A 26,463-nucleotide genomic window follows, 5' to 3' on the forward strand; every position below is an offset into this window, starting at 1 on the left:
TGGGGTCAGACACTGAAAAGTCAAGTAAAATTGTCTTAGTAATTTGTTAGTCATAGCACAATGTGTCGGTTCAGTACTTTGAGTTTCCCAGTAGCCTTGATCATCTTGTCGTAGCCCAGGTGCATCATGAAGGTGGGTAGGGCGTCCTGAGCTTTCTTCCTCACGTCTCCATTTCTGTCCTCCAGGCAGGTGTAAAGCTGAGGGACACACAGCATCAGATCCCCAGGTACCGTCCTCAGGGTGGGCAGCTTCTCTGCTAGCCAGCCTAGCACCTGTGTGATGAGTTTCACAGCAAAACATTCATCTCTGATCAGCATCAAGTGTACAATGACTTGAATGTGTGTGCCTGAAACTTCAAAATGGAATTTCTCTTTTCTAGAAGGGGAATAAGGTAAAGAGAATGTGCATCTGTGTGTACCTCCTGTCGTAGGAAGGGATTTTCTCTTTTCATCTCCTCTGACAGGTCTTCTCCTTCCAGCCACTCCTTCATCCCAGTCTGCTCCACCCAGGCCTGCAGGGTGGTCATGGCGGCCGTCCTTAGATTGAGCTGCAGAGGAACAGTTATGTCCATCATCACCAAGGATGTGAATCTGTCCACGGATCAAACCGTTTCCATCTTCTCATCTTTTCTTCTGGTTAATTTGACCCTTTTCATCATAAGCAGTCTCTACATTTTCAAAGCGCACGTTACAGCAGGTTTTTAAAAAAAAAACAGACATTTTCCACTATCTTATATCAGTATGCTCAACCTGTGCTAGTACATTCATACTGCACATTCTTATATAGTATAAAACTGCTGCAGTTTATTGCTGTGCTGTGTTTGCTGTTTTCCTTCTACTGATATTTGAATAAAAGGAAAAGTAAAGAGAAATGCACTTTTACAAAGCTAGAACACTGCATTGCCATTGTCATTGAATGTGGAAACGCAGGTGTGTGTTACTAAGGTGGTGTGTTTGTAATATGTGTCCAGTACCTTGCTGTCTCCCAGTACAGTGATAACAGGAATTCCCAGTGCTTTAACATGCTGCTTGAGTCCAGGTCCCATGGCTGTAGCCAGCTGCTGCAGGATGGTCAGGGTCTGCTGGACCTGAAGACCACAAGATTAACAGTCATTTTAACTTAGATTTTAATATGCTATGATAGTGAAAAGCGGTTGTTTTTCCTCCATTTTAGAGCCAAAAAGCAAAGAAAAGACATTTAGATATATGTTCAAAAATTTAGTGTAGGAGTGAGCATTTTTCTAAAAATGGTTTGGATACGTTTACAGAAATGCCAGTATCAATTCCACTCATTTGTTGTGTAACTGTACATTACAATAAGAAAAAGGAGACTTATGAATGTCACTTAAACAACACAAATGACAGTATGATGAATGAAGGCCAATCATTTCAAGTGTCTACATATAATGTTTCATGTTAAAGAAAGGTGTGCAGGTGAAACCCATTGGTGGTGTAGGGATAGCCTTCAAATCCAGCACTGGCCTTGAGGTTAGACTCAGGATAAGCCTGCTCTTTAACTAACCAGGATCTTGTTGGAATCGCAGAGTCGTCCTTTCAAGGCCAGAGGCAGCTCTCCAATGTTGGCTGTGATGAACTTGGCCTCTGAGATGATGGCTGCAGCCTCATCCAGACCCTCCTTTCTGATCTTCCAGTTCTTATCCTCAATTTTAGACACCAGTTCAGATGTGATCTTGTCACTGAAAGACAGCAGGGAAGAGAGACAGGAGAGGGCGAGGGAGAGAAGTGAGGTATAATATTGAGCATATAAAAATAGACAGTTTTCAAAGCCATCTTAGTCTTGGAACAGGACTCTTGACTAACTATGTTGTACATTCAAATATAACATGTATATGAGTATGTTAGACGCAATGTCACCTTTCCAAGACTGGAGCAGCAGAGTATGACAGCTTAAAATGCTTATGTCACACATTTATCCTTCTATCAAACTAAAACACTTTCGTCTTCCCTGTAGCCATATCACTTCTGCTGAGTAATATATCATCTAACTACCCTAAAGCATAAACATTACAGATATAGTCCAACCTCAGGCTGCACAAATAATTACACATAAACAACATAACACATATGCAGAACCCCTCCTCACTCATATATTTAAATGTGACATTAAAGGCATCGTCCCAGGATGCATGCATGCATGCATACCCTGCTCTCATTTATGAATAAGTGCTCAAAGTTTGAGAATTCTCAAAAAGACTTACATTTATCAAATATTGTGTTAATTTTCTCAAAAATACAGCTGTAGGAAGTACAATTTTGTTGTATTTGTGCAGCTCGACTGACAGGCCGTGTCCTACACAGTCGGTGTTTGGTTACCTGATATCTGTTCTGGGCAGTAGGTCCATGATGTCATGTCCTCCTTCTCCATCTTCTTCCTGCTCCTCTCCTTCATCACCATCCTCCTCCGCTGCCGCCGCCTTCTTGGTGAATCGGATTGGAGCTGGTGGAGACTGGCCCTGCATCTGTGAGGGGAGAACACAGACACACAGATATCTTGTTTATGTTGTGTCATTCCCATTGCACAACAAAAGTGGTGAGAAGCCATCAGGTTTCTTTTCTTTTTGCTGTTTTCTATGAGTGTAAAACAGAAAAAAACGATAATAACTTTTTTCACTTCCACTTGAAGAAGATTAATGTCCCTACCTTCTCAAACTCAGCATCAATCTGTGAGAGAAGGGCAGGCTTCTCATCTTCAAAGAACATACGCAGGGGAGCTCCCATGTAGAGGTACATGACTCCCAGCAGGGTGATTGCTGCCGTCCGAACAGCAGGGTTAGTCGCTCCCAGAGCCGTCTTCACATTGTTGATGAAACCCTTCACATTGATACTGGAGAGAGGGGAGGTCAAAGGTCAACAGATTCCACTTCGGTGCTGTAAAAGCTTTTGTCTGTCGTCTGAAGCTGCTGCTGCTTCTTCTTCAGAATTTTATACAAAATTATTTGCTGATTTAAAATGAAAGTAAATTACTGAGTTGAATTTTGTAATGCTTCAAAATTATACTGTGCATGAAAATAAGGACTGTGAATTACCCAGCAAAGCCAAACTCCTTCATGGCATTAGACAGCCAGTTGAGAGTCTCTGCCTGGTTTTTGGGGTTCTTCTGTGCAAACGCCATAGACACAACCTGACAAATAAAACACAAACCATGTAAATACAGTATATCCATCATCATCCACATCTACTAGCCTGTTGATCACTCTTAGGATCTTTCTTTGAGGTTAAAAAATATCTTTTCAAATTCCATGTCAGCAACTTAAAAAGATGTTTTTTTTTTCTATCCAGAGAAATGTGCTAAGAACCTGTTCTGCAGTCCATGGTAGTGAGCAGGCCTGTCCAATGGCAGTCAGTCCCTCTTTGGCATTTCCACCACATTTGATGTCTCCGACCTTATCCACCAAGCCGTCCAAAACCACAGAGGCTGACGTCTTTGAAAACTGTCCTCTCTCAGCTATAAGAGCCACAATGTGCAGCTTCATCTGCATCACCTACACAGGGAGAGAGAAGACCACAACATTAGAATGGGTGCATCCCAGTCTCTTATCAATTGCTCCTTTTCTGGTCTACCATCACAAAGGCTGTTCCGTTGTGGGAATGTATGAGATCAGTCATCACTGAAGTCTTTAGTCCATGAATGTTTAAAAAAAAAAAAAAAAAGTGTCATTCTAAATGACAAAGTATAGTGTAAATACAGAATGCAGGGTTTTTGTTTTTTTTTTAAATGTGGAGATGTTTGTCAAACTGTTTATTGTAAGGGGAAATATGAACAGACAAAAGTAAATAGATAAAAACTGGAGCCCTGTCTTTTCAGTCCGCAACACGTTCAAAAAAAGATGTGAAATGTATTTTTCTGGAGGCAATGTTACAATCATCAGTCATGCAGCTGCTGTCTCATCGCTTCAGGAAACTGTCAATGAAATGTCATCTGATGTAACCGGGACAGTTACCTGGAAGTTGGTCTCCTTCCAGCCTGGTTTCTTGGCCAACATCTTGACTAAGGCCTGGCAGGGCATTACGGCCTTATCCATGGTCTCAACAGCCTTGAAGCAAACATGAAAGCATGGATTAACATTCCTGCATATTACTGGACAGCAGGTAGAGACACGCCAGACTTCAACATGCCATGCAGAGTCTTAAGTATTTCACACTGAAATCTTAGAAGTAACAGTTTATATGGGTTTCTATGAAACTGCTTGTTTCATGGCAAGAAAAATAAAAAATCAATATTTACTTTAGTACAAATCAGGGCTGCAGCTAACAATATTTTCTCAATTAATCATTTTGTCAAAATCCTGAACACAGTGAAAAATGCACATTATAATATGCAACAGCCATATATATTCAAATTGCTTGTTTATGAGGATGGTTGCTGGAGTATGACAGGGACCACAATTTTTAAGCAAACAGAAAAGTAATTCATTAAATAATTTGCCATGAATTCAGTCATCAAGGAAGAAAAAAAGAAAAGAAAAAGACTTTACCCTCTGGAACTCCTCCATACTGGCCAGTCTCTCCTTCCAGTTGGCTGAGTCCAGCTGCTGCAAGCAGGCAGCAGGAAGTACACCCGCTGCCAGGTCCTCACACACCTCAGGCTGACATGACAAAACACATAACAGTTAAGTAATCAAATTAAACAGCAACATACCTCCTTCTGAGAGCCCTAGCTTATGGGATGCAAATGACACTGAAACAATTCATTGACATTGAGAAAAGTCAAGATGAAGATGGCAGATCTGCCATTTGTTGTCAGAGCCCATGATGACTGACTGCCCATTGCTCTTTTCAGTGGGTCTGAAACCAATCAGTGGTAGGGTTGCACATTTTCAACAACTGCATAGGAACAGAACTGAAACAGTTCTAATGACCAAAGAAAACAACTCAAAGTCAGTGCTCACAATAACAGTCCAGTTTCATGGTACACATCAGGAGCAATTTGGGGAAGTGCGTGACTGATAGAATGGAAAAAAAACTGCGATATAGATAACATCTATCATCGCTTTGGACTATTATCTCTGGGAACCTTCCAAACAAGACTACGGTAGTCTAATCAACTGTTTCTCATCTTCAAAAAGTTGAAAAACAGGTGTTGGAAAGGAGACAGGGATCGTCTTATATTCAGGCTTATACTGCACATATCTTTTTCCACAAGCTTCATCTGAAAGACTTACAGACAGTTCACTTTCTGTGACTTCTTTACTGTCGGGGGTCTTCTTGGATTTTCCACCAGCTGCAGAGGTTGGTTTGCCTTTCTTAGATGGACCTGCTGACTGCTGCAGAAAAGAGACACAAAACACTTGGAGCACAACTGTGGATAGTTAATGCTGTTAAGTTCCTCTAGGTCATACTGAAACCAGCATAATTGGGAACCCCCAGATGACAAATTAATTCATTTGATATTTTTCTTAGTTAATTTTAGTTTTCTGCATGTGCACTGCTCTGAGTATACCTTGCTGGCAGCAGTTTGGGTCTTCCTGGCTGGGGCAGAGGACTTGGGTGGAGCTTCAGCAGCAGGAGGAGCTTTGGCTGCTGGCTTCTTGTCTCCACCACCACTACCTCCCCCTGCACCCTTCTTCCCTCCAGGAAGCTCCACTTTATCAGCACACTCCTTTATCTGTTAACATAGGACAAAGGCAAAAAAAAGAAAGAGGTTAATGGTTAACGATAATAAAAATGGGACCTTTTCCCTGTCTTGAATTGATCCAAACTGACGAGGGTTTCCTCCCCCTTTCTCCTTCTGCCAATCCTTACCTTATCAAGCTTGAGTTTATCCAAGTCAGTCAGGAAAGGGTTCACAGCTTTCTCTCCCACCACTTTCATGGCCGTCCCCAAAGCTTCAAAAGCAGCATCACGCACCTCTGGAGCAGAGTCATTCACTTGCTGAGATGGTTAAGAAGAGAAAAGCACAGGTTCACTTTGCTTCTTTCTACCTGAGGATTTCATAAAACACCTGAAATCATCTCACTCCTGTTATCCAACGCCCCAGCGCTAGATGAGAATCATTGTGTCTGCAGGAAGCAATAACGGGCTTGTACATGTTATACATATCTATAGTAGTATTAGTACTTTACTTGCTTACTGGCAGCAGTACCTAGCTACTTTTTTTTCTAACTATTTTATCTTTATGTTTTTATTTTATTAACCTAATGCTGATGTCATACTATACAACAGAAGTGCTTTTTATTATGTACAGCATTACCAAAAGGCAAAGGTAGTAAAACTTTGTAGACCATTCCACCCTAAGTATGCATACCTTGATGAGAGCTGCACAGAGGGGTTTGAGGACGCTCTTGGGCAGTGTGGCCTGTGTGCAATGTCTGAAGGAGCGGGCCAGAAACAGAGAGGCCTGCTGCTTAATGGAGGGGTTCTTATTGTCCATCACTGCCAGGATGTCCTCTGACAGGTTCTGGAGCGTGGTCTGGAAAAAAAAAAAAAAACAAAAAAAACAAAGATATCGTAAAAATGATATTATATACACTACAGAAATAATAACAATCCATCAATCTATTCAACTTAGATTAGGGTGTCCTGGAAATGCATTAGGAACTAGTCTGGAGAGTCAGTAAAGTGCTCTATAAATAACAGCGGTCAATACATGAGGGTCTGAAGAGCCCTGTAGAGTCCCGTCATGCCAAGGCAAATGAAGAATGCCTTTTGAAGTGGCTGACAGAGCTGTCACAAAGAAATTTTCGGTCCACGAAATGGACTCATCGTTTTAGCTCTGTTGGTGAAACAGAACAACATTTGCACTGTTTGGTGCAACTTAAAGTGATCTTCAGTATGACCATTGTACGAGGAGAAAGTGAGTTAATCACAGTGGAAAACTGGAGTCATTATGGTCATGAGTCTATGACACACATCACCCTGATCAAATCCTGCATTTAAACACTCTTTTATTCACTTTGTGCTGTGAAACAACACAAGCCCTGACATACTGCACCTTTAAACAACATATCATCAGTCTACTCTGACTCGCCCTTTGACTGATCTTGAGTTATCATTTCATGACAACTGGGCTGCACCAGTTTTTGAAAATCCACCACTAAGTATGTGGGTTAGCTCCTTCCTTCTTCCTAATGGGTTGCACCATTAAAACTTAAGGAATGTCTTAGCTTGTAAAGAGTAATGTATAAGTCCATTTAACATATTTAGCAATGCAGCTGTGCAATATGACAAAAATCTCAAATCCTGGTAAAGGTCATTTCAACCACACACATACATACAGATACAGCACATTTTTTGTAAATATAATGAATCGTCTACATAAAATGACTGGGTGGGTTTACATATTTAGTAATGACTAATTTTACATAAGAACTAGTTTGTGGGGTTCAACAGATTTTCTATTTAGTGATTTGTAAATTTCTAGTCGGTAAGCACTTGCTCAATAACTAGGCTAAGATTGATCTTAAGAGGAGCTGGTGCAACTGACTCCTGGTACCTCTTGGATTTTTATTGAAATTATATTTTGTAAAAGAAGAGCTTCTGACTTAAGCTTTAACTTGTAAAATGTTCAATTTAAATTTTCAGTTATATCATGATTTTCTATATTAAACAAAAATAAATTATGGAAAAAAATCAAGGATTTATTCGAAGTGAAAGTATAGATGCATAGATGCATACAAGGAGTACAGACTTTCAGCTAAATGTACATGTTCAGGCCTGTCTGACAAAGAGGTCCACATCCAACAGAAGCCATACACCCCATTGGTGGAAAGAGACTGAAGAACATTATCACAGACTCCGTGTTCTCGCCTTCCTTGAGCTTGTTTTCATCATTCGTTCTTCCCTTACGCACATTCTTTCAGATGTCATTGGACGATTCAAGAAGAGTTGCTGACTACTAAATATTTAATGTAAGTATTAAGACTATACTTACAGTGAGGAAGATGGCATCAATAGCCTCCTGCAGGGCCTGGACAACCTGAGGCTTCTTCTCCTTGAACTTCTCTAGAATAGTTGGAACCACCTAAATACACACAGAGCTCTAATTTAGCAGCAATCTATGACTTTGAAAGATGGAATAGTACCATCATTCAATAGCTGTTTAACTTAAGCAAAGCCTTTAGATCATATTACATTGTCAAAATTTGAATAACCATGGCAAAATCAGCTGTGGAAACTCTTCATTTATTTGGCAGTAATAAACAACCCTTGTCTTGACATTTTGAAACAAGTCAATATCAAAAAATAACAGAATTGCTGCCAGAATATAGAGAAATTCCTTGAACTTACTTGTCCTGCATATGTCCCAAACTTCTTCCTGAGACCAGCGGCCAGCCCAGCCAGACATTTAGCTGCCAATGACACCAGCATCACGTTGGCATCTTTCCCCACAACCTGGAACATAAAACCAGTAAGCATACAATGCACAGTCACCAGATCCCCTCAACCTCACTTTTGTTGGGTCAAACTTTGTTTATGAAAATATTTTTTTTGAATTTTGATGATTCATTTTACATGTCCCTCGTAAGTTCTCTATAACCTATTTCCAGACAAGACGGCCTGACTGAAAATGTGCAAAGTACACCACCTTCTTCAGTGCTCTGACAAGGTCTCCATAGTCTCCACTCTCTAGTTTGGGGTTCTTGGCCAGAACCTCTACAGCCTCCAGAGCTTCTTTCCTCTCCTGCCACTTTTTAGCCTCCTACAGAAACAGACGGAGCAGTCGAAAAACTTAGCAATCCATCACACTGAAAAGCTTAATTTTGTCATTAGGTATTTAAGAGACAACCCATGATGAGGCTTAGCCAGTTAACACAGACAAAACTTGAAGTCTTTTGAGGGGTTTTTGAGTCGTCTACATAGATAGATAAACCTACTATTTTCTCATAGAAGTCTTTGGGGATCTTGGACAGAATCTCCACAGCTTCCAGCAGTTCATAGGGATCCACTGCTGCCACTGTTTCCACCTCATCCTCCCCTGAAAGAGGAACGGAATGAGAGTTAACAAAGGAAAGGAACAGTGCATAACAGTTGTTAGCAGTATGCTAAACCTACCATCAGACTGTTCTCCTCCTTGGGCTTGTTGCTGTTCAAACTTTGCCTTCAGGTCCTGCTGTGAGCGCAAGAACCGGCTTTGCTTGGGAGGAGATGAAGGCAACTTCACCCATTCCTCCTCTAGCTCCTTCAGCTGCAGGGACAGAACAAACAGCCACCGTTTTAGTTTAACCTGTTTCTGAAAGGTGAATATTGAAAAGTGGGTGAGTGAGTATGTGCTTTGATGAGTGTGCCCCACCTGTACAGAGTTAATGTTTTGCAGTGGAGGTCTCAGAGCATCTCTGATCCATTTATAGATCTCTACAGCAAGAAGCTTGGCTTCCTCTCTCACCGCCTTCTCTCTGGACTCAAACTGCTTGGATAAAATCTTCACTACAGGTTTCAAAGTCACGATCTTAGATCCAAACTCACTAGATGAAGATGATGACAGACCAAGAGGTGACAAATAGTTAGTGTCACTGACCAGAGACAGAATACCAACATACTAAAGGAACAGTACCACTCTTTTGACCAGCAATGATCGAACTGATATTAAACAGTAACACTACTAAAATATCATATTTAACGTGACCTTTTCCCACATACGTTTCAAAGTATATTATTTCTATAGTATAGTATATTATTCTCACATGTAATTTTGTTTATAATTTTGGAGAAATTAAGACTTCATTAAATACAAGACGTAATTATAACAACACAAGTTAAAAGATTAAGTACCATTCTGACAGGCTTCATAACTCTGTTTAAATTACATTTTTTGGGGAAATATTCACATTTGGTTAATTTCCATTTTAAGTCATACATTATGTACAAAACATATTCAGTATATCTGCAGCAGGTTCAGAGTTGCAGTTACACATTCTGACCTGATCCAAGTTTTTTGTGAGTGAAAATAAATGACTTAAGGATGCATGTTTATATAAATCATTTTAATAAAAATGCTCATCTTCCTTTTTTTGTTTGTGTAAACCACTAACAAACAAATAAAAGCACAGATCTATCCTGTATGACCAATATGAATTCTAAATGAATTATAATGTATGTATGGCAAAACATATACAAAACATGTAGCTTATTTCCAGACAGTCTGCAATGTATTTAACAATAAGGCTTTGAGTGTGGTCACTCTAACCCGTGAGAATAGCACTGACCTCAGAGCCTTCCTGAGTGTCTCAATGCAGGCCACCACTATCTTGGGGTTCTTGTTGTCCAGTCCTTTGAGGAGCTCGTCTTGAACCACCTCAGCCTTCTCTATCTCGATGTACATGAGACAGATGTCTGTGCCCAGCTCCTTAGCTCGGGCCTTCGGCTGGTTGAACACTTTGGTCACCACGCCCGACACCACCTCACCTGTCGTCCTGTGGCAAAGGGCATGCATACAAATCCTGAATCATGTGGGCTTTTAAAAGGTCAGCATACACAGGTGTCTGGACTCCATCTTTTGTGGGGGTTTTTTTAAACAGGATTTTGAAACTTACTTTAGATACATACAATCAATTGCAGATTTTTGTATTTAATCTACACGTGGAACTGCAGATAACTTTTACAACACAAATGCAGAAAAAACATCATTCCTCAAGAGGAAACAGACTGGTGAAGGCCTGGCCAATCACTGCAGGATCATGACCCACTCATTTTCAAATGTCACACTGAGAGGAATCAAAGCATGAGCAGAACAGTTCATCTTGGACTGATAGCATATAGTGGTGCTGAATGGTGTTTTCCATTCATTTTTTATGGGTTTTGAGTGTTTTTACAGTACAAGAATAGTGTACTATATAACCACTTCAACAGCACTATAAACAGTGTGAGAGACTCTCATAGAAGAGACCATAGACCGGCTCCACAAGTATCCTCACGGACACAAGAATGAGAAAACATTAAGAAGGGTTAAAAACAAAACAAAAACAGCAGCTTGCTGTTCATTACTTGAGTTGAGTTAATGAACCCTATGATTGGCTCATTAGAGCTAACTTAGTTGAGGGAGTGGCACAGAAAATCTAAAATGTCTGAATAAATTCTACTTAATGTAGTAAAAAAAAAAAAAAAAAAGACATTATGTTGTACTTCTGTTGCTCCTGCAGTACATCTAACAACAAGCTTGACTGGATTTCTTCTAGGTCGGTGGCACGACAGGACTACAACTACAGTATTACTTGTAAGCATCTCTGACGTGGGTTCAGATGTAGCCTGTTCAGGTGTGGCTGCAGCTGGCTCATTGCTCTCAGACCTTTCTCACGGTGGACCTTTTGGCTTGACAAAGTCTTGATATAATAACAGCCGCATTTGATTTAGGTTACAGTGCCCTTGTATCACTAATGCATTACCTGCCATGAAAAAAGACTGACTGTCTTATTGTCTTGCAAGTAAATGGTGGGTGTGGTGTGGCTGTGCAGCTGGGAGTTATGCTCCAACCACAAAAACAGTGTTTGCCACCTTCTTTAACTACTTTAACCTGCTCACCTTGGTTTTCCCTTCAGTTGTCTTTGCTATTTTAAAGTATTTAACATCTCATTCCAAAGACTAAGGCCATGTCAGAACAACTCAGGCCTGCATGGAAAAATTAAGCACAGTCATTCATTTGAATGGAGCGGCGGGCTAACCCGCCCCGGGTTAGCCCGTCCGCCCGCAGCACCGTCTGGCACAAAAGTCAAACCTCACTCAATTTTGGCAGCAATGCAATGCTGTAATCTGACAAGGCCCTCCACGTGCAACTCTAAATACATGTAAGTGCACATTGCTCATGGATTACTTTGTTGAGTGAACACCATATCTTTATTGTTTACCTTGTAATGGTCACAATGAGAGTAAATTCCTGTCTGTCATCATTACAAAGTTGATGCATGTTTTGGCATCTGATGAGACATTGTCCCCGCCTCAAACAACACGGCACCACCAATCCTGCCTTGTTTTATCACGGAGCTGTTTTGGTGAGAAAATGCCAGACTTTTAAATAGGCTTGTTGGAACTATTACTTACTTTCCAGCTACATGGGCATTCTCGATGAAGGCCAGGGCAGCCTCCAGGCCTTTAAGCTGAGCCACAGCATTAGAGTCAGTGACGAACTTCTTTATCAGTCCCAGGTACTTCCCCCACTCCGGACTCTTCTCATCTCCTATCTTCTGGAACAACTTCAGAGCTTCTTCATAACCACTCAGACGAGCTTTCCACACCTGAAGACGAGTAAGAGTAACAGAAACAAGGGTGAAGAACAGAAAAAGAAAGGGGTATACAAAGTTTAATCAACTGGAGTTTGTCAAACTCATTCAGTCATACTTTCCTTTCTCGTATAAGAAAAAAGCAAAACTGAATGTACATGGACAAACAGACGAATGTCTTGTCTAGTAGGAAGACTGAGATCTGTATAATGGACTTCGGAATGTGACCTACATTCAAAGCAGCCAAACATCTCCATTATACGACATCTTTTACTCCGTTCACCTTCAAAGTGAACAGTGGGCAAATTGTTTGCTGGGTTTTCTTCCTACGTTAATTTGTGACCTAAAGGCAAAGGTTTATCTGGGCTCATAAGACTGCTGCAGTCATGGTTTGATGATGTGCAGAACAAAAAAAGATCTCCGTTTGGGATATAAACACAATTCAGTAATGTTAAAATGGCAGTGAAGCAGGAAATAGAGTTTAGCCTGTGGTCAGTCTGCTTATTATGCCTGCTGTGGTTCCACTTCAACACTGATTTGCATTTGGCTGTAGAGTCTAAAATTAACGCTGGCTCACATGATCACAGAGTTTAAAAAGCAATACCTGCTGGGAGTAATTATTTTTTTAATCTGACAAAATAATTATTTCTATACCCATGTGGTACAAAAGAAATGTGGCACCCCACCTAATCATGCACTAAAATAGATTGCATGCATTCAGTTAAAAACTTGCTTATGCACATAGGGTTACAATGTGGGAGAAGCTGCTCAACAGAAGCAAAACAGTCCAAAGCGTAACATTATAACTAATATTGCAGCTCAAAATTATTTTATCAACTGGCCTGACATATTTTGCAAATACTTTTAATCATTTTGTCTACAAAAATGTAAGAAACACTCACATTAGAATTCTGCAGATGCTAGATTACATATTTAAATTTCTTGGTTTTCACAATTTATTTCAGGGCTGTTGAATGTGTCTCTGGCATTTGGCATTGTCTTGCTGGAACAAGCATGGACATCCCTGAAAAAGCCATCTGGATGGTAGCATGTCTTCCTCAAAAACCTGTATGTACCTTTCAGCATTAATGGTGTCCCAATACCATCATAGATGCTGGCTTTTGAACTTTGCACTGGTAGCAATCTGAATGGTCTTTTCCTCTTTAGCCCAGACGACACAATGTCAATGATGTCAAAAAACAAGTTGAAAGTGGACTTATCAGACGGCAGCACACTTTTCCACTTTGTGTAAGTCCATGTCAGACGAACTCTGGTCCAGAGACAGACTGAATGTTGATGATACTGTATATGGCTTTCACTCTGCATGGTAGGCTTAAATTGCATTTTTGATGCAGTGACGAACAGTGCCAACAAAGTGTTCCCAAGCCCACACAGTAATATCATTTATACAATCATGTAGGTTTTTAATGCATTGAGGGATCGAAGGTCACATGTATTTAATTTTGTTAATTAATTTAATGTTGGTCTTTGGCTTTGACTTTTACGTTGAGATATTTTTCTAGATTCTCTGAATCTTTTGATGATATTATGGATTGTAAACGGTGAAATCCCTAAATTCCTTGCAATTGTGCATTGAGAATGGTTGTCCTGGAACTGCTGGATTATTAGCCTGTGCAGTTTTTCTCAAAGTAGTGAACCTCACCCCATCCTTGCTTATGAACGACTGAGCCTGACTGAACCACAGGGTGGTTCATTGATCTGTCTGTAATAGTTTTTGGGCAATGGAGCTCTATGGCACAGAGGAAAAAGATAAATCAAGCTTTGACACACAAACAATACTTATTCGTACAACCAATTCACTGTTTGTCTGGGTCTTTTCATGGGATTGTTAGACAATAAGCAAATATAAAATATCACCATCCTCATCCTTTCATCATCCAAGCAGAATCTCAGATGATATTGGACTATATGAAGCAGGTAGCCAGATAGGAGCCCAGGTGATGAAAAGTCATTTTTTTGGAGACACAAGTTGAGCAAGGCAAGAAATACCAAAACAATCATATGGCATTGTACTGGTTGCTGTTTAGATGCTTACAGTATCTCATAAAGACTGATGTCATGCTTGATGGGGCTACAGGGTGCTTGTAAGACTCAGTTTAGATTTGTGCATTGGTTAAAGCCTTTCAGGAATAAGGCTTATCAGGTGGAAAGTGTGCATATTATAGTTTAATTAACAGTGAACCTCAAAAATGAATGTTTTTTTTTTTGTATAATAAGAGTCATCCAAGTAATGATGAGCTACAGTAAATGCCAGCTGATGAACAGGAACCCTGGCTGGTCTAAAATCTACACAAAAGGAAACACTATGCATCATCATGCTCTCATAACAGAGCATTCAAGTTATTCTTTGGAGGAGAAAATATACAGGCGAGGTGAGATGAGACAACCATCTGTCATTACTTGACTTGAAGGAAAACTGACAGAACTGAGGTAAACTGCAGAGAATGTCACAGAGGAAAAACATCAGTCAGTGGATCAGTCACCTTGTGTTCACATTTCTGGTCAACGGGAAGCTTCATCCACTCGCTATCGTCCCCCATGCTGGCCACTCGGGGGGGTGGGCTTCCCCAAAGGTACTCAACTGGAAAACAAAGTATTAGCAACACAAAATTACTTTTGGTGCATTTCATCTGGTCTACAGCTGGATGAGTAAATGAGACCTAAAAATCATGACAGATATCCTGGTGTCAGCAGAGCACTGTTTTAAAACAAAGATCCAAACGTCATCAGAAAAACTGTCTTTTCAGCTGCAGCTGTCTTCACTCACATCTGCTGGGAACATTCAACACCAGCACTAGTCAGGAGCAAATGAGACTAATAATTATAAGTCAGATAAAGACACAACTGGGCCTACATTAACTGCAATTTCCAAATTGCCGAGGGGTGCAACATAATACTCATCACCCACACAACATTCTGCTGTTGTAAGTAAATAGCTAATATTGATTCACTTATCTAAAGTGTGTAATCTAGATCAGTGGTTTTCAGACTTCTTCCCCGTAACTTAAAAAAAAGGAACATATGAGCACCAGCGTTTGTTTTTCCACTACAGGCAAAAATATAAAAACAATATTCAAATATGCACTCCACCATCTCATTCACTTCCTCAACACATAAGTGGTTGTTTTTGCTGCATATGTTTGTAACTCTACCCGTGAAGCCAAATCCCCACCCCCTCTCCCCCAGTGAGAGAGGAAGAGGGAATGAGATGGGGTCTGGACGTTGATGAGAGAGGTGACCAGTGACCAGATCATCACAGTTGATAAACATGCAACATAGCGAAGACACAGCCACGCGGACCTACCGATGTGCATTCAATTGGTGCTGGACCCATTCACGAGTCAGCTGTCACTCTGTCTGTTAGTAAAATATCTCATTTTCATACACGTAACTGATAAAAAAAAAAAAAAGAGAGAGAGGTGACATTGGACTTTGTATTATGTCTACACTTCTGTCCATACTCGCATGTTCCCTTTCTGTCTCTCCCCAGGAAGTACAGGACATTTAAACATTATCAAATAAAAGCGCTCCATATTTTGCAGCAACCTCTAGCTACCACATGTTTTATCATCAAGAGCTATACTGAAATCACACATCCAATTGTAGAAACTGCCCAAAAAGTGTCACTGTACACCAGCAATAATAGCTGCTACCTTATGAACTCTCTCCAGGGTTCTGTGTGACCTTCATGTCTGTATCTTGGATTTAGCAGAACACATCTTCTAAAACACATCAGTGCTTTTGTGTAAGACAGTCTGCATCACAAGGAATCTAAATATGGGCTAATACAATAAACAGATAAAAACAAAGCAAATCCTCTTTCCCACCACAAATATAGTAACAAAAGGGAAAACACTAAGTTCTAACTTTTTCATCAATTGATGCTTTTTTGTAATATCTGGTTTTATGAGGTGGCCCTTTAAAAAGAAAATTAAAACTTCTCCAAAACAACAAACCTCTCCACAGGAAACACTGAGCACTTTCTGTTTTGTGAAACAAGCAAACATAAGGAGATTTCTACAAGAGCCCAACCAGTAATGGATTTCCCAACCAATAATGGAACACCATTACTTGAGAATAATAAAATAATAAAAGGCTCATGTTCAGTTGCTATAACATTCTGACCAATCTCCAGTCCTGTAAGAGTGCTTCACCAAAGATGCTGTCAGTTTTTGTCAATAAAACAGACTCCATATCAGGTAAAGTCACTTCTACAGTTGCAAAGTCACTCACTCTCATGCACTTACTCTCACATAAAAGCCTGAGCATGTGATTGTCTCCTTGTCTAATGCACATTCAGGGAGGGGCTATAGATTCATATACATCCAACCAAGTCTAGTAAACAGGCTGAAGACATCATATTTCTGCAAAGTAATAGGCAGTACTATGAAATAGGCACTGCAAACTTATCAAATGTTGCCTTCCAAATAGTTAATGGGCATAATCATCCACAATAGTGACATTAAAATGCACAAAAATTACTGCAGATTCCAATTATTTCAGTCCCTTTTTTTATTCCACTACAATTCAGAGGGAAAAACTGGACGTTTCACTCCACTACAATTATTTGACAGCGATAGCTACTACTTCAATTAGCAAATTAGATTTAAAAAAATACATTTTGCATTCAAAATATATGCAGAACTTATAAAATGTTTTGTGGTTATGAATGCACGCACCAATAGTACAGCTGAAACTAATATGCGACCACATTTTCAGTCCTGGCAACCAAAAGCTGAGGTAACCACCTTTACAAGTTAGTGTTGGGCCCTGGGTAACTTGCCGCATATTAGTAGACTGATATGTGCATATATCACCCGGTTGAATTCCGACTTATACATTTTGTTTCACAAGTATGACAGGTGTGAGCTTGTGCACGAGGGAAGCAGGAACGTTAAATTAACCCTCAGTATTCTGACTGCACATTTGAACTGCATACAAGAATGATCACACCAGGGCTCCCAGTATTGATTAATGTAGACTATGTTAACTAAATACTTGATAAATTGAGTGGACATACTCAGACAGCGGTGCAAACTCCATGCCGTTACCCTACGTGCCCTCAGAAACTAGACTGCACCCTCCAATATAAGCAGTCATAATCAATTAGGTTGGCAGCCGTTTGTCTATCATCTGACATGACATCTAACCACTTCTCTATTCTTAGTTGTCACCAGTGCTGTTTCCAGTGGTCAGACTGGGAGTGGTAATCATCTTAACTAGCTGTCGTTAATTACTAGCTAGACAGATGAGCGCCAATAACTAACGTTAGCTAACTTAGCAACGACAGTAACAGTCGATACGTTAGCATGTTAACCCACTCATTCTGTTGAAAGCCGTTTTAGCAAAAGCATACGCAGCGGTAATGACCAATATGTAGCTTTTCAGCATACGTGGTATAAACGTATAAGGTCCAGCGGACATTCAAGGCGAGACCTTATTGTTTGCTAGCGTTCGGTGGTCGCCGTTAGCTGCTTAGAAACAAGGCTATGAGCTAACCATCCATCCGCGCCAACAGTCAGGCCTAACAACGCAGTTCACAACAGCTGCAGAAACACAACAGCATTGCATGCTAACTCAGAGTACCACACGAGTTTTAACTTGAATTAATAAAATGATTTAATATCGCCGAGATACCTGTTTGTGTCTCTAGGTGACAAAACGATGCTGGCTGTCCAGTTAGACGGGGTTGATAGTGCGATCACTACAGCGGAGCCCAGCCGATCTTTATACAAGCGCTGACGGTGCGAAGACAAAACATAACTTCCGGTTCAAAATAAAACTGTCAGCTATCATGTTTCTAGGTTAATAAAATATGTAGATTTAAAAAATGTTATTGTGTAGTAGCAAGCATCTCAAGTAAATCAACGCTGTCAAATACAGTTTCATTTTTTTACTGTATCTTTGTGTGCAACTGAGACATTATTTTAGATACAAATGAACACTAACTTCCGGACTCATCACTGCTGCCTACGTCCAACTTGTTGCAGCTTTTTGAAATTCCTCCAAGGGCGGAGAGACAGAAGAGGGCGGAGACAGGGGCACCACCCTGACTACATCACTCTTTTGTTGAGTCATACACTTTATATTCTGTATTAGCGGATAAAAAACCAAATACAGACTAGAAAACAACAGCACATACCACATAATGTTGGATTCAATTTTGTCTTCAAAGCAACGTCTTAACACATTCACATTTCATTCATTTGCGATGGTTTAATGATCTTCCTTATTTGTCACAAGACCAAGCCATTGATTGGTTGAATTTGAACTATGGCCCGCCCATAAGGTATGACATTCCATTTCTGATTGGACCGTTCGATGTATTGGTTATCTTTATAAGAGATTTAATTGGCTGTTCTGAAATCAAGCCCCCACTGTGACCATGAAAATCTTTCCATTATTGGTCGATTTCATGCATTGCCTTTACACTTATGTGATTTGACTAAATGTATACCATAATATTCTATAACATCCGCCAGTTAATTCTCAACTTAAATATAACAGCACTGGACATAGACATGCTTAATTTCAGACACAGATTCAATAGACACTTACCACTTAAGTGCAAAAAGCCATTTTAGTTTTTCTGAAGGACATTGTAAATAGGCTTACATTCAACATTCTCTACCAACACTCCAAGAGACTTTATGCAAAATATGAGTGTCTGATTGTGCAGAGAATTTATTGTTTTTTGGGGTTTTTTCCATTATTATTCAATTTGTCTATTGCTGCTACACTATACCTTACAATTTAAGATTATGGCTTCGTAACTAATAACTTTAAATTATAATGATAGGACAAGTATTTTAGCTGACAATGTAATGTTATTTTACCATTTTAAATCGATGTGGTAACACATTAAAGTATTTGATTTTATTTGCATAACAATAATAATAATAATAATAATAATAATAATAATAATAATAATAATAATAATAATAATAATAATAATAATAATAATAATAATAACAATAACAACAATAATAATACGATGATCAAAGGAATCTTTGGCAGGGTAGACCATGGAATGATGTCTGGAATCAGAAGTCAGGAATAAAAATGAATGAATCATTGAATCAATAAATAAATGATGATTGCCATGTTTTTTGATGCTGAAAAAGCATATGGCATGCTATGGAAAATGGGAATCCTTATCAAACTTCCTAAATTAGGTATCAATGAAAAGATGTTAAAGTGGGTATAGAATATTCCAATAGGTGTTCAATAGGAAATGGGAACCCACAGGGTAGTATGTGCAGTCCAGTCTTATTTAACCCAATGATTAAATGCAATTTTGAACAGGTTGAGCAAAATATAAATTAACTTTGCATTGATGAGGGGGTGTGCTGGATCCAAGGTCTGAATCTAGATTATTTAGAGTGAGACAAACAAATAGGGACTTAAATTGTGAGTTGCAAAATCACAAATCATATGTTTTAAATTAAAACCCACAAATCTGTTGTTACACAGGTTATGGTGGTTTGATTTCTTGGAGCTCTGTTTAATGAAAGGCTTACCTGGTATTAACATATTTACAGGGTGCACTGTTTACACAGGAATGCATAGAATGACTCTGCTTGGATTTTTTTTTCCTCCAGTCCAGTAGGTGGCTGTAATGCATAAACTGGTTTGACAAGCGCCATTTAAAGTTCAAAGGAGAAGAAGAAGAAGAAGAAGAAGACGACGACGTAGGAGGAACTCTTAGATGCTATGTTGCTCGGGGGCATTTAATTAATGTAACTCACAACATCCCGTTTCCATGGAGGTCCACCATGTCAGGACAGTCAGTGCTATGACAGACAGCAAAATCCCAAGTCTACAGAAATGAAAGGAAGCCATTCAGTCGTCTACAAAGCTCACCAGACAAGCCATCGATTAAAGCTACATACACCTCAAGCTGATAAATGTTAACTTCAACGTTATCTCCTGAGAGGACGACCAGAATGAACCGTTTAAATTCCACCGTCCCGGTTGACGAATACCTCGGTAGGTCCTGTGTTAGCGGTGCAGTGCTAACAGCCGAGCTCTTTAACCAGCTAGCTCCCTTTCTGTGCACATTTTCATTTAACAATCGTGAGCTGTCTGTCCATCTCCCCGTCTCATTCAAAATCAGTGACGTTGTATTGTCAGTCAGTCACATGAATGTAGCAGCTAACTGTCATAGTTTTCAAGTCTAACATTGTGCCTTTTATGCAGGCGTGTGTGATTGTGTGTGTTTGTTTTCCTCGCAGCGGACAGTAATGTGCTGTTTTACATGAATGACGCAGTGACCCAGCTGCTGGAACATAAAGAGGAATACACCCAGTTCGGGGTGATCCGCTACTTTGCTGAATAGTATGTTACACACTCAGCACACATTCTGTCACCTATCTACGTGTGTAGGGAGTCCCAGGAGTTAGAGGTGAAACGTTTTCAGGTATCTGCAACCGAGCCCAGCTGCTTTGGTTCAACCCGCCTTGGATCACCATGAGCCAGATGACTGAGGATGTTCACAGACATGCATAAGAAGGACAGAAAATAATGATGTGGACTCTGAAGTCCTAGTGTTAGGTATATAGAGTATAGTCATATTCATTCAGTTGCTGATTTCCATTGTAGGAACATGGTAATTGATTTACCTGACACATTTGACAATACACATTTGTACATCTGAACATGCTTCTGTATATAAGGGTCTTCTGAAATGTTTAAGCATTTAAATGGATAAATATCAGAGCATGGTTGCACACTGCCTCTGTAAATGTGATGCAGGAAGCCAGTGATGTCACCTTTCCCGCTTTTGTGTTGAATGTGCAGGTTGTAACTTGTTTACATTTGTGTTTCACAAGTACAGTAAAACAATCATGCTAGCTGTGCATTGTTTTTTTTTTAGTTGATTACATGGAATTTAAGGTACAGTGGAGTTATGCTTTTTTTTTGTAATTTTGTGTGTGTGTTTGTGTGTGTGTGTAGTTTCAGCAGTGTGAAGAACAGTAACCACGTCCTCTTCAGAGAGTATAACTACATCAGGGCCACTCTTCATAACCGAGCCTCCTTCATCAGAGTCTTCTGGAGATGCTACAGACAGATCGGCAAGAGTGGAGGTGAGTGAGAGGCCAGAGGAACTAGATGCATTTCCTGAAGAAAATGTGTGTGAGAGTTGGAAGCTGTTAGCTGCTGCTGCTGCTGTTCCCAGCTGCTGCCAGCTGCAAACTGCTGCTGCAGCAGCAATTTCTCAAATCTTTAGCACCACCTACAGGTGACATTGTGTCGAACACTACAGACTTGTCCAGCATCCCCATCTGTACAAGTTTGGTGAACTTGATTTCCAGAGAATATTATATTGCATTGTTACTATCACCATAGAGCGTTATAGCAGTTAATGAGTAGTATGGTGGTGTTTTAGTAATGGCCACAAGGTGGGGCTGCCAGCGCCTTGCTTCAATACGTCATTCACAGGCTAGAATTTAATAATTAACTTTCATTTTCTGAAAGTTAACAGAATTGTAGAAATATGTTTTAATGTAACTGTAGCTGTCACACTAATTAGAATGGAAACATTTTGTTTTTTTATGATGACATTGAGTTACATTGTGAAGGTCATATTTAGATATAAGACTGTTTTTTTATGTTTAACATTAACTTGGTGGTTCACTGATGTGTCCCCTGTAGCTAAAAATATGTGTTTGTTTTGTTGTACTCCAGACTTACTGTCCATGCTGGAGTACAGGTCTCTGCTGCAGCTACTGTGTCCAGACTTCCCAGCGGAGATGGTACAGACTGCAGCCAGGTCAGTACACTGCGCACCACAGACAACATGCTACACTCTTTCACTTCAGTTAGATTTTCTTTGTATTTCACAATATATACAGTCTACAGTATAAACACTTCCTTTTAATTCTGTGATTTTTTTCCCTCCATATGAAGTCTGTAGTAACAAGAATGTTTTAGGTTGTGTAATTGAATAAGAACCACATCATTTCAAGTTTTATGGGAAGATTCAGATTTCATATTATTGAGTAACAAAATACATATTTTTATGTATCTGTTGCTTATTGTCATGTCAAGTATTTAATACTAGTTGTCTACTTTTAGCAATTGTTGTAAATCCTGTGTTATGTTTTTACTGCTGATATTTCTTTTTTCTCTACATTTATTCTTTATAACTTGAGACCACTGAATATTCAGAACATTAAAAAAAGGCAGGTGTGACTTGTATTTGTTTTATCCAGTTTATTTGCCTTTAGATTAAATGCTTTATTTGAATTAAATCTATAATTTTTTGACCTATTTAAAAGTAATAATCCATAATCTTTTTTAAAATTTGGATAATTTAACTTTCATCTCTTGTAAAGATTTTTTATGAAAAACCTCATCATTGCATTTTATTACTTCAACAAACTCTTTTGACCGTCTTTTGACTTGTAATAACTGTTTTTCTTCTCTCATCCTTCAGAATTGTCCTGATGGACGACGCCATAGATTGTCTGATGTCTTTTGCTGATTTCCTTTATGCCTTCCAGCTGCAGTTCTACTACCAAGGTACAATCAAAACTACTGTGTCATTGGCTATGTACACTGTGTCAGTAATTTTAGCTGGAGGCACCGTGCTACAAAATAACACGTTACAGAACACAGATTACTTTTTGTTGTAACAAGTAACATAACGCGTTAGTTGTGCATCAAGTAATTAGTTGCGTATTCAAATAAGCAATAAGTGTTCACATGTTGCTCATTATTCAATGTGTCTGCAGAGTTCCTGGACAGTGTGCTGCTGATCTACCAGGATCTGTTATCGGGGAAGAGCCCTAACACCGTCATTGTCCCCACGTCCACCTCCATCGAGCAGCTGCCCTCTGTGGCTGCAGAGGAGAACGACAGGGAGGAGCAGCAGCAGGACGGGGTGGAGCCATCCACTCTGGCTCAGTGTATAGACGCCTTCTGTGACAGGTTCAAACGCAGGTAAAAACACACACACACACACACACACACACACACACACACACACACACACACACACACACACACACACAGAGAGTCCAGTCCTACTCAGGCTTTTATTTTACTCCTTAAAACTCCATGAATGCAAACAGGTATATGTACCTTTTTTAATATTAGTCGACATTGTGTCTGTTGATTTTTGGTGGATTTAGCCAATAAAAAGAAATCACCTCTGTTTTCACACCATCTGCGATATCAGTGATCTCAATAAAAACTTTTTTCAAAGATCAGGTAAAAAGACTAGAGAGATTACCTAACAGGTATGAGACCTCTATATACAACCGAACGGTCAATAAACCCACCTTTGTGTGACTGCAGCCAGAATAGACTCTTAAGTCCTAAATGTACTAATTTGACAGACTCTGTTGCTGACATGACCAGAAGTTCAGTGAAGTTGAATAAAATGTCATCAAATGCCTGTGTGTGTATGTGTGTGTGTGTTTTAGCTGACTTGACTTTTTGTGTCTGTGTATAGTCATCCTCCCAGGTCCTGTATGAGGGAAGCACTGGGACACACTGACAAAGTGTCTTATTACAGCTTCCTAATGAGCCTGGCTAAACATGAGAGCATCAACCAGACTATTGGTAGGTTCAACGTTACACATTACCCTCCTCCTCCTCCTCCTCCTCCTCCTCCTGCTGCTGCTGCTGCTGCTGCTGCTGCCACATACAGCATGTTGTTAAGATTACACATGTTGTGAAGTGTATAATTGATGACACAGTTAGCTTTCCGATTATACATTCACATTGTACATATAGCTATTATGTATAACAGAGATAAATGCATCTTAATGATAAAATATCTTTACTGCTGAAAAGACTATTTGGGATTACAGCAGCCTACATTTCACCTCTGCTTCTTGACAACCAAGACATTGCGCTTTCACAGCATATTCAGAGCGCAGGCAAGTTGTGTACTGAAGCTGAGCTATAATAGTTAAGTTAAAGCTGCATATCTTTATTTATGGATTTATTTATTGGCCACTTTGGGCATCGCAGCAAGCTGAAAACACCCCATCTAGCATATTATCATGTTATAAAGTTGTTATGGTGAACTGGTTTGCAAACAGTTGTTTACAGTAAATGCAGAGCCACACCATCATTCATTTGAAGTCATGTTTGTGTCTACCTGAGGAATAGTCCAGTATTTACTCTCCTGTGGCTCTGTTTTGGTCTCTTTCAACCCCTGAGAAGAATAGTGGTTGTGTACAGGGGGTTTATTGGAGCTTCTTTTTTCGTTTTGCTGCAGACAGCTGACTGCAGGGGTTGATGTGAGCAGTGAGGCTGTACCAACAGCAGTCAATCTGCTATAAAAACCAAAATAATAAGATAAAAGAGGCAGATTTGGCAAGAATTATCTGGAATTATCTTCACATTACACAGAATAATTTGACTCAATACAAACTTAGGGACTGTTCAATAATGCAGCTGTAGACCTTGAATCCTCTCTTTCTTACCTCTTTCTGGAGGAGCGTTACCCAGCAAGGCAGAGTTGCTCATTGACCCAGAGATGGACCAGGAACTGGACAAACTGTGAGAACACACAAACACACACAGATACACACGCTTACATCACAAGGCTCATAAAGTGTACTGTATACTGCACAGCGTGACTGTATCACGACGAGCCAACTCATCTTCCTCTCTTCACGTCTCTTTTCTTGTCCAGAATCGCCCAGATCTCAGTGAGTCCTGGCAGCAACAGCAGTGGCAGTGCTGTGGGGGGGCTGAAGGAGGTGCAGAGGAAGGCCTCCCCCAGGAGGAACATCCACCACAGGAGAAAGATGGAGGTGGAAAGCGACGGCTCCACGGAGGAGACCGACTCCTCTGAAAATTGACCTCTAAGCTTTCACCGCTCTGTCGCATGTCCCCTCCATCTTACACCCATGAAAACGTCCCTGCCCATTATTTGCTATGTGAACGAACACACCAGTCGTAGATAAGTGCACATCAGTGCGAGAGAGCACTCCACCCCATGACAGATACATGTCATGTTTTCTTGTTGTCCAGTATTTATGTCCAGACGAACAGTGAGGGATCAGAATACCTCTGACTGCAGGGCTGCGCTGTGGATTCACGGTTGATGCTACTATTCTTTATGCTGTGTGGTCCTGATGAAGTCCCGTGTCTGAACATGGCCATGTGACATGCCACTGCTCTGCAGCTGCAGTGTGTTTGGAACTTTCTTGTATTCTCTCCAAACAAAGTGTTTGTATCCTCCTCAGCATTGTTCATGTTCATTGTCATTGCCCTTGCTAGCAATGAATAGTATAACCAAGCTGAATATCAGCATCAACACTCCAGTTAATACTCACTGACAAATATTTAGAATTTTCCCTGCAATTCAGTTGCTGCTACATTTCTTATGTTAGCACACCATCCTTACTTATTAGCTCACGCTAATGAGTGAATGTATTCCTGCTGCTTTAAATGTTCCTGCTGAAAGGATTGCCTCGACACTAAAACTCTGAAGTTCCCATAAGAAAGTGAAAAGTATTAGAATAAATCCAGCATCGATTGCAGTGCTAGATATGTGTTCTGTATGTTTTTCACGCTGTTGTGTTGAGCATGTAAAAGGCCAGGGACTCTGAGTTTGTGAAGGTGTAGTTCCTCCTCTTCCTGCCTGTTCATGACCGGCACAGTGAGCAGCTCAAGCATGAACTGTACTTACAGCACTAAGTTATGTATTACTTTTTTTTATGATGAATAGAATGACACTAAGCTTAATATGCAAATGTGAGATGACGCATATGAAGATCCTTCATCACACTGTGAATAATAAAGATGTAACTGTGATGCCTCATACTGTTGATTTCTGTTGGTAACTGAGTCAATGTGATAATTTATTGATGTGAAATGGGGTCTTGACGTGACTTAGAATCACACTTAAAAGTTGGGGGACACACATGAGACAAGTTTTAAAAAGTTTGGTCAAAATTGATGCAGCAGAGTTATAGCGATATCCTGACTTTTAGTCTCTATAATGGGTTCAGCTCCAAAAACACTGGTTCCCATAATGCAATCAAGAACATCTTTCAGCCAACCCCCCACCTAGTAAAACCCAATGTCTCCCAAACACTACACTTCGTATGACAGGCTTTCTATTTTAACATGTAGCTCCTGTCCAGATTACCCTGATGACATCACTGTGACATCATCAGGGTTCTTTTTGCAGACTCCCCCCACAGCCACAGAAAACATGATACAGCCATTTTCACAGGCATAGCTGTACAGTCCAAGAGGAGCTAACTGACCTGTATCTGTAAAGTCAGTGTAGTGTCCCTTTAAAT

At 40.0% G+C, this 26,463-nt stretch overlaps 2 protein-coding genes across 3 annotated transcripts in view; one reads left to right on the forward strand and one right to left on the reverse strand.

Annotated features, from left to right (window-relative positions):
* ckap5 (cytoskeleton associated protein 5) overlaps positions 1-17,911 on the reverse strand; it is a 34,157-nt gene extending 16,246 nt beyond the window's left edge. For both annotated transcript variants that reach the window (XM_041938907.1, XM_041938906.1), the window contains exons 1-24: positions 17,828-17,911; positions 14,674-14,771; positions 11,991-12,184; positions 10,163-10,369; positions 9,250-9,421; positions 9,012-9,144; positions 8,834-8,934; positions 8,545-8,658; positions 8,247-8,351; positions 7,891-7,980; positions 6,265-6,429; positions 5,763-5,891; positions 5,461-5,625; positions 5,183-5,284; positions 4,496-4,606; positions 3,962-4,054; positions 3,317-3,502; positions 3,047-3,141; positions 2,661-2,844; positions 2,334-2,479; positions 1,522-1,696; positions 974-1,087; positions 419-547; positions 78-272 (exon numbers count right to left, since the gene is read on the reverse strand). In XM_041938907.1, the coding sequence (XP_041794841.1) occupies positions 78-272; positions 419-547; positions 974-1,087; positions 1,522-1,696; positions 2,334-2,479; positions 2,661-2,844; positions 3,047-3,141; positions 3,317-3,502; positions 3,962-4,054; positions 4,496-4,606; positions 5,183-5,284; positions 5,461-5,625; positions 5,763-5,891; positions 6,265-6,429; positions 7,891-7,980; positions 8,247-8,351; positions 8,545-8,658; positions 8,834-8,934; positions 9,012-9,144; positions 9,250-9,421; positions 10,163-10,369; positions 11,991-12,184; positions 14,674-14,730 (3,162 nt within the window). In that variant the 5' untranslated portion in view covers positions 14,731-14,771; positions 17,828-17,911. The remainder of the gene's footprint in view (positions 1-77; positions 273-418; positions 548-973; positions 1,088-1,521; positions 1,697-2,333; positions 2,480-2,660; positions 2,845-3,046; positions 3,142-3,316; positions 3,503-3,961; positions 4,055-4,495; positions 4,607-5,182; positions 5,285-5,460; positions 5,626-5,762; positions 5,892-6,264; positions 6,430-7,890; positions 7,981-8,246; positions 8,352-8,544; positions 8,659-8,833; positions 8,935-9,011; positions 9,145-9,249; positions 9,422-10,162; positions 10,370-11,990; positions 12,185-14,673; positions 14,772-17,827) is intronic.
* A 1,988-nt stretch (positions 17,912-19,899) lies between these two features.
* Positions 19,900-25,976, forward strand: c6h11orf49 (chromosome 6 C11orf49 homolog). The gene is made up of 9 exons (XM_041939352.1): positions 19,900-20,179; positions 20,425-20,527; positions 21,146-21,276; positions 21,878-21,962; positions 22,629-22,714; positions 22,927-23,134; positions 23,649-23,758; positions 24,643-24,706; positions 24,843-25,976. Exons 1-9 carry the CDS (start codon positions 20,098-20,100, stop codon positions 25,009-25,011), a joined length of 1,038 nt encoding a protein of 345 aa, XP_041795286.1. The 5' UTR covers positions 19,900-20,097; the 3' UTR covers positions 25,012-25,976.
* The last annotated feature ends 487 nt before the right edge of the window (positions 25,977-26,463 follow it).

The sequence above is a fragment of the Chelmon rostratus genome, chromosome 6, assembly GCF_017976325.1.
Source record: "Chelmon rostratus isolate fCheRos1 chromosome 6, fCheRos1.pri, whole genome shotgun sequence".
In the NCBI taxonomy this organism is placed as follows: Eukaryota; Metazoa; Chordata; class Actinopteri; order Chaetodontiformes; family Chaetodontidae; genus Chelmon; species Chelmon rostratus.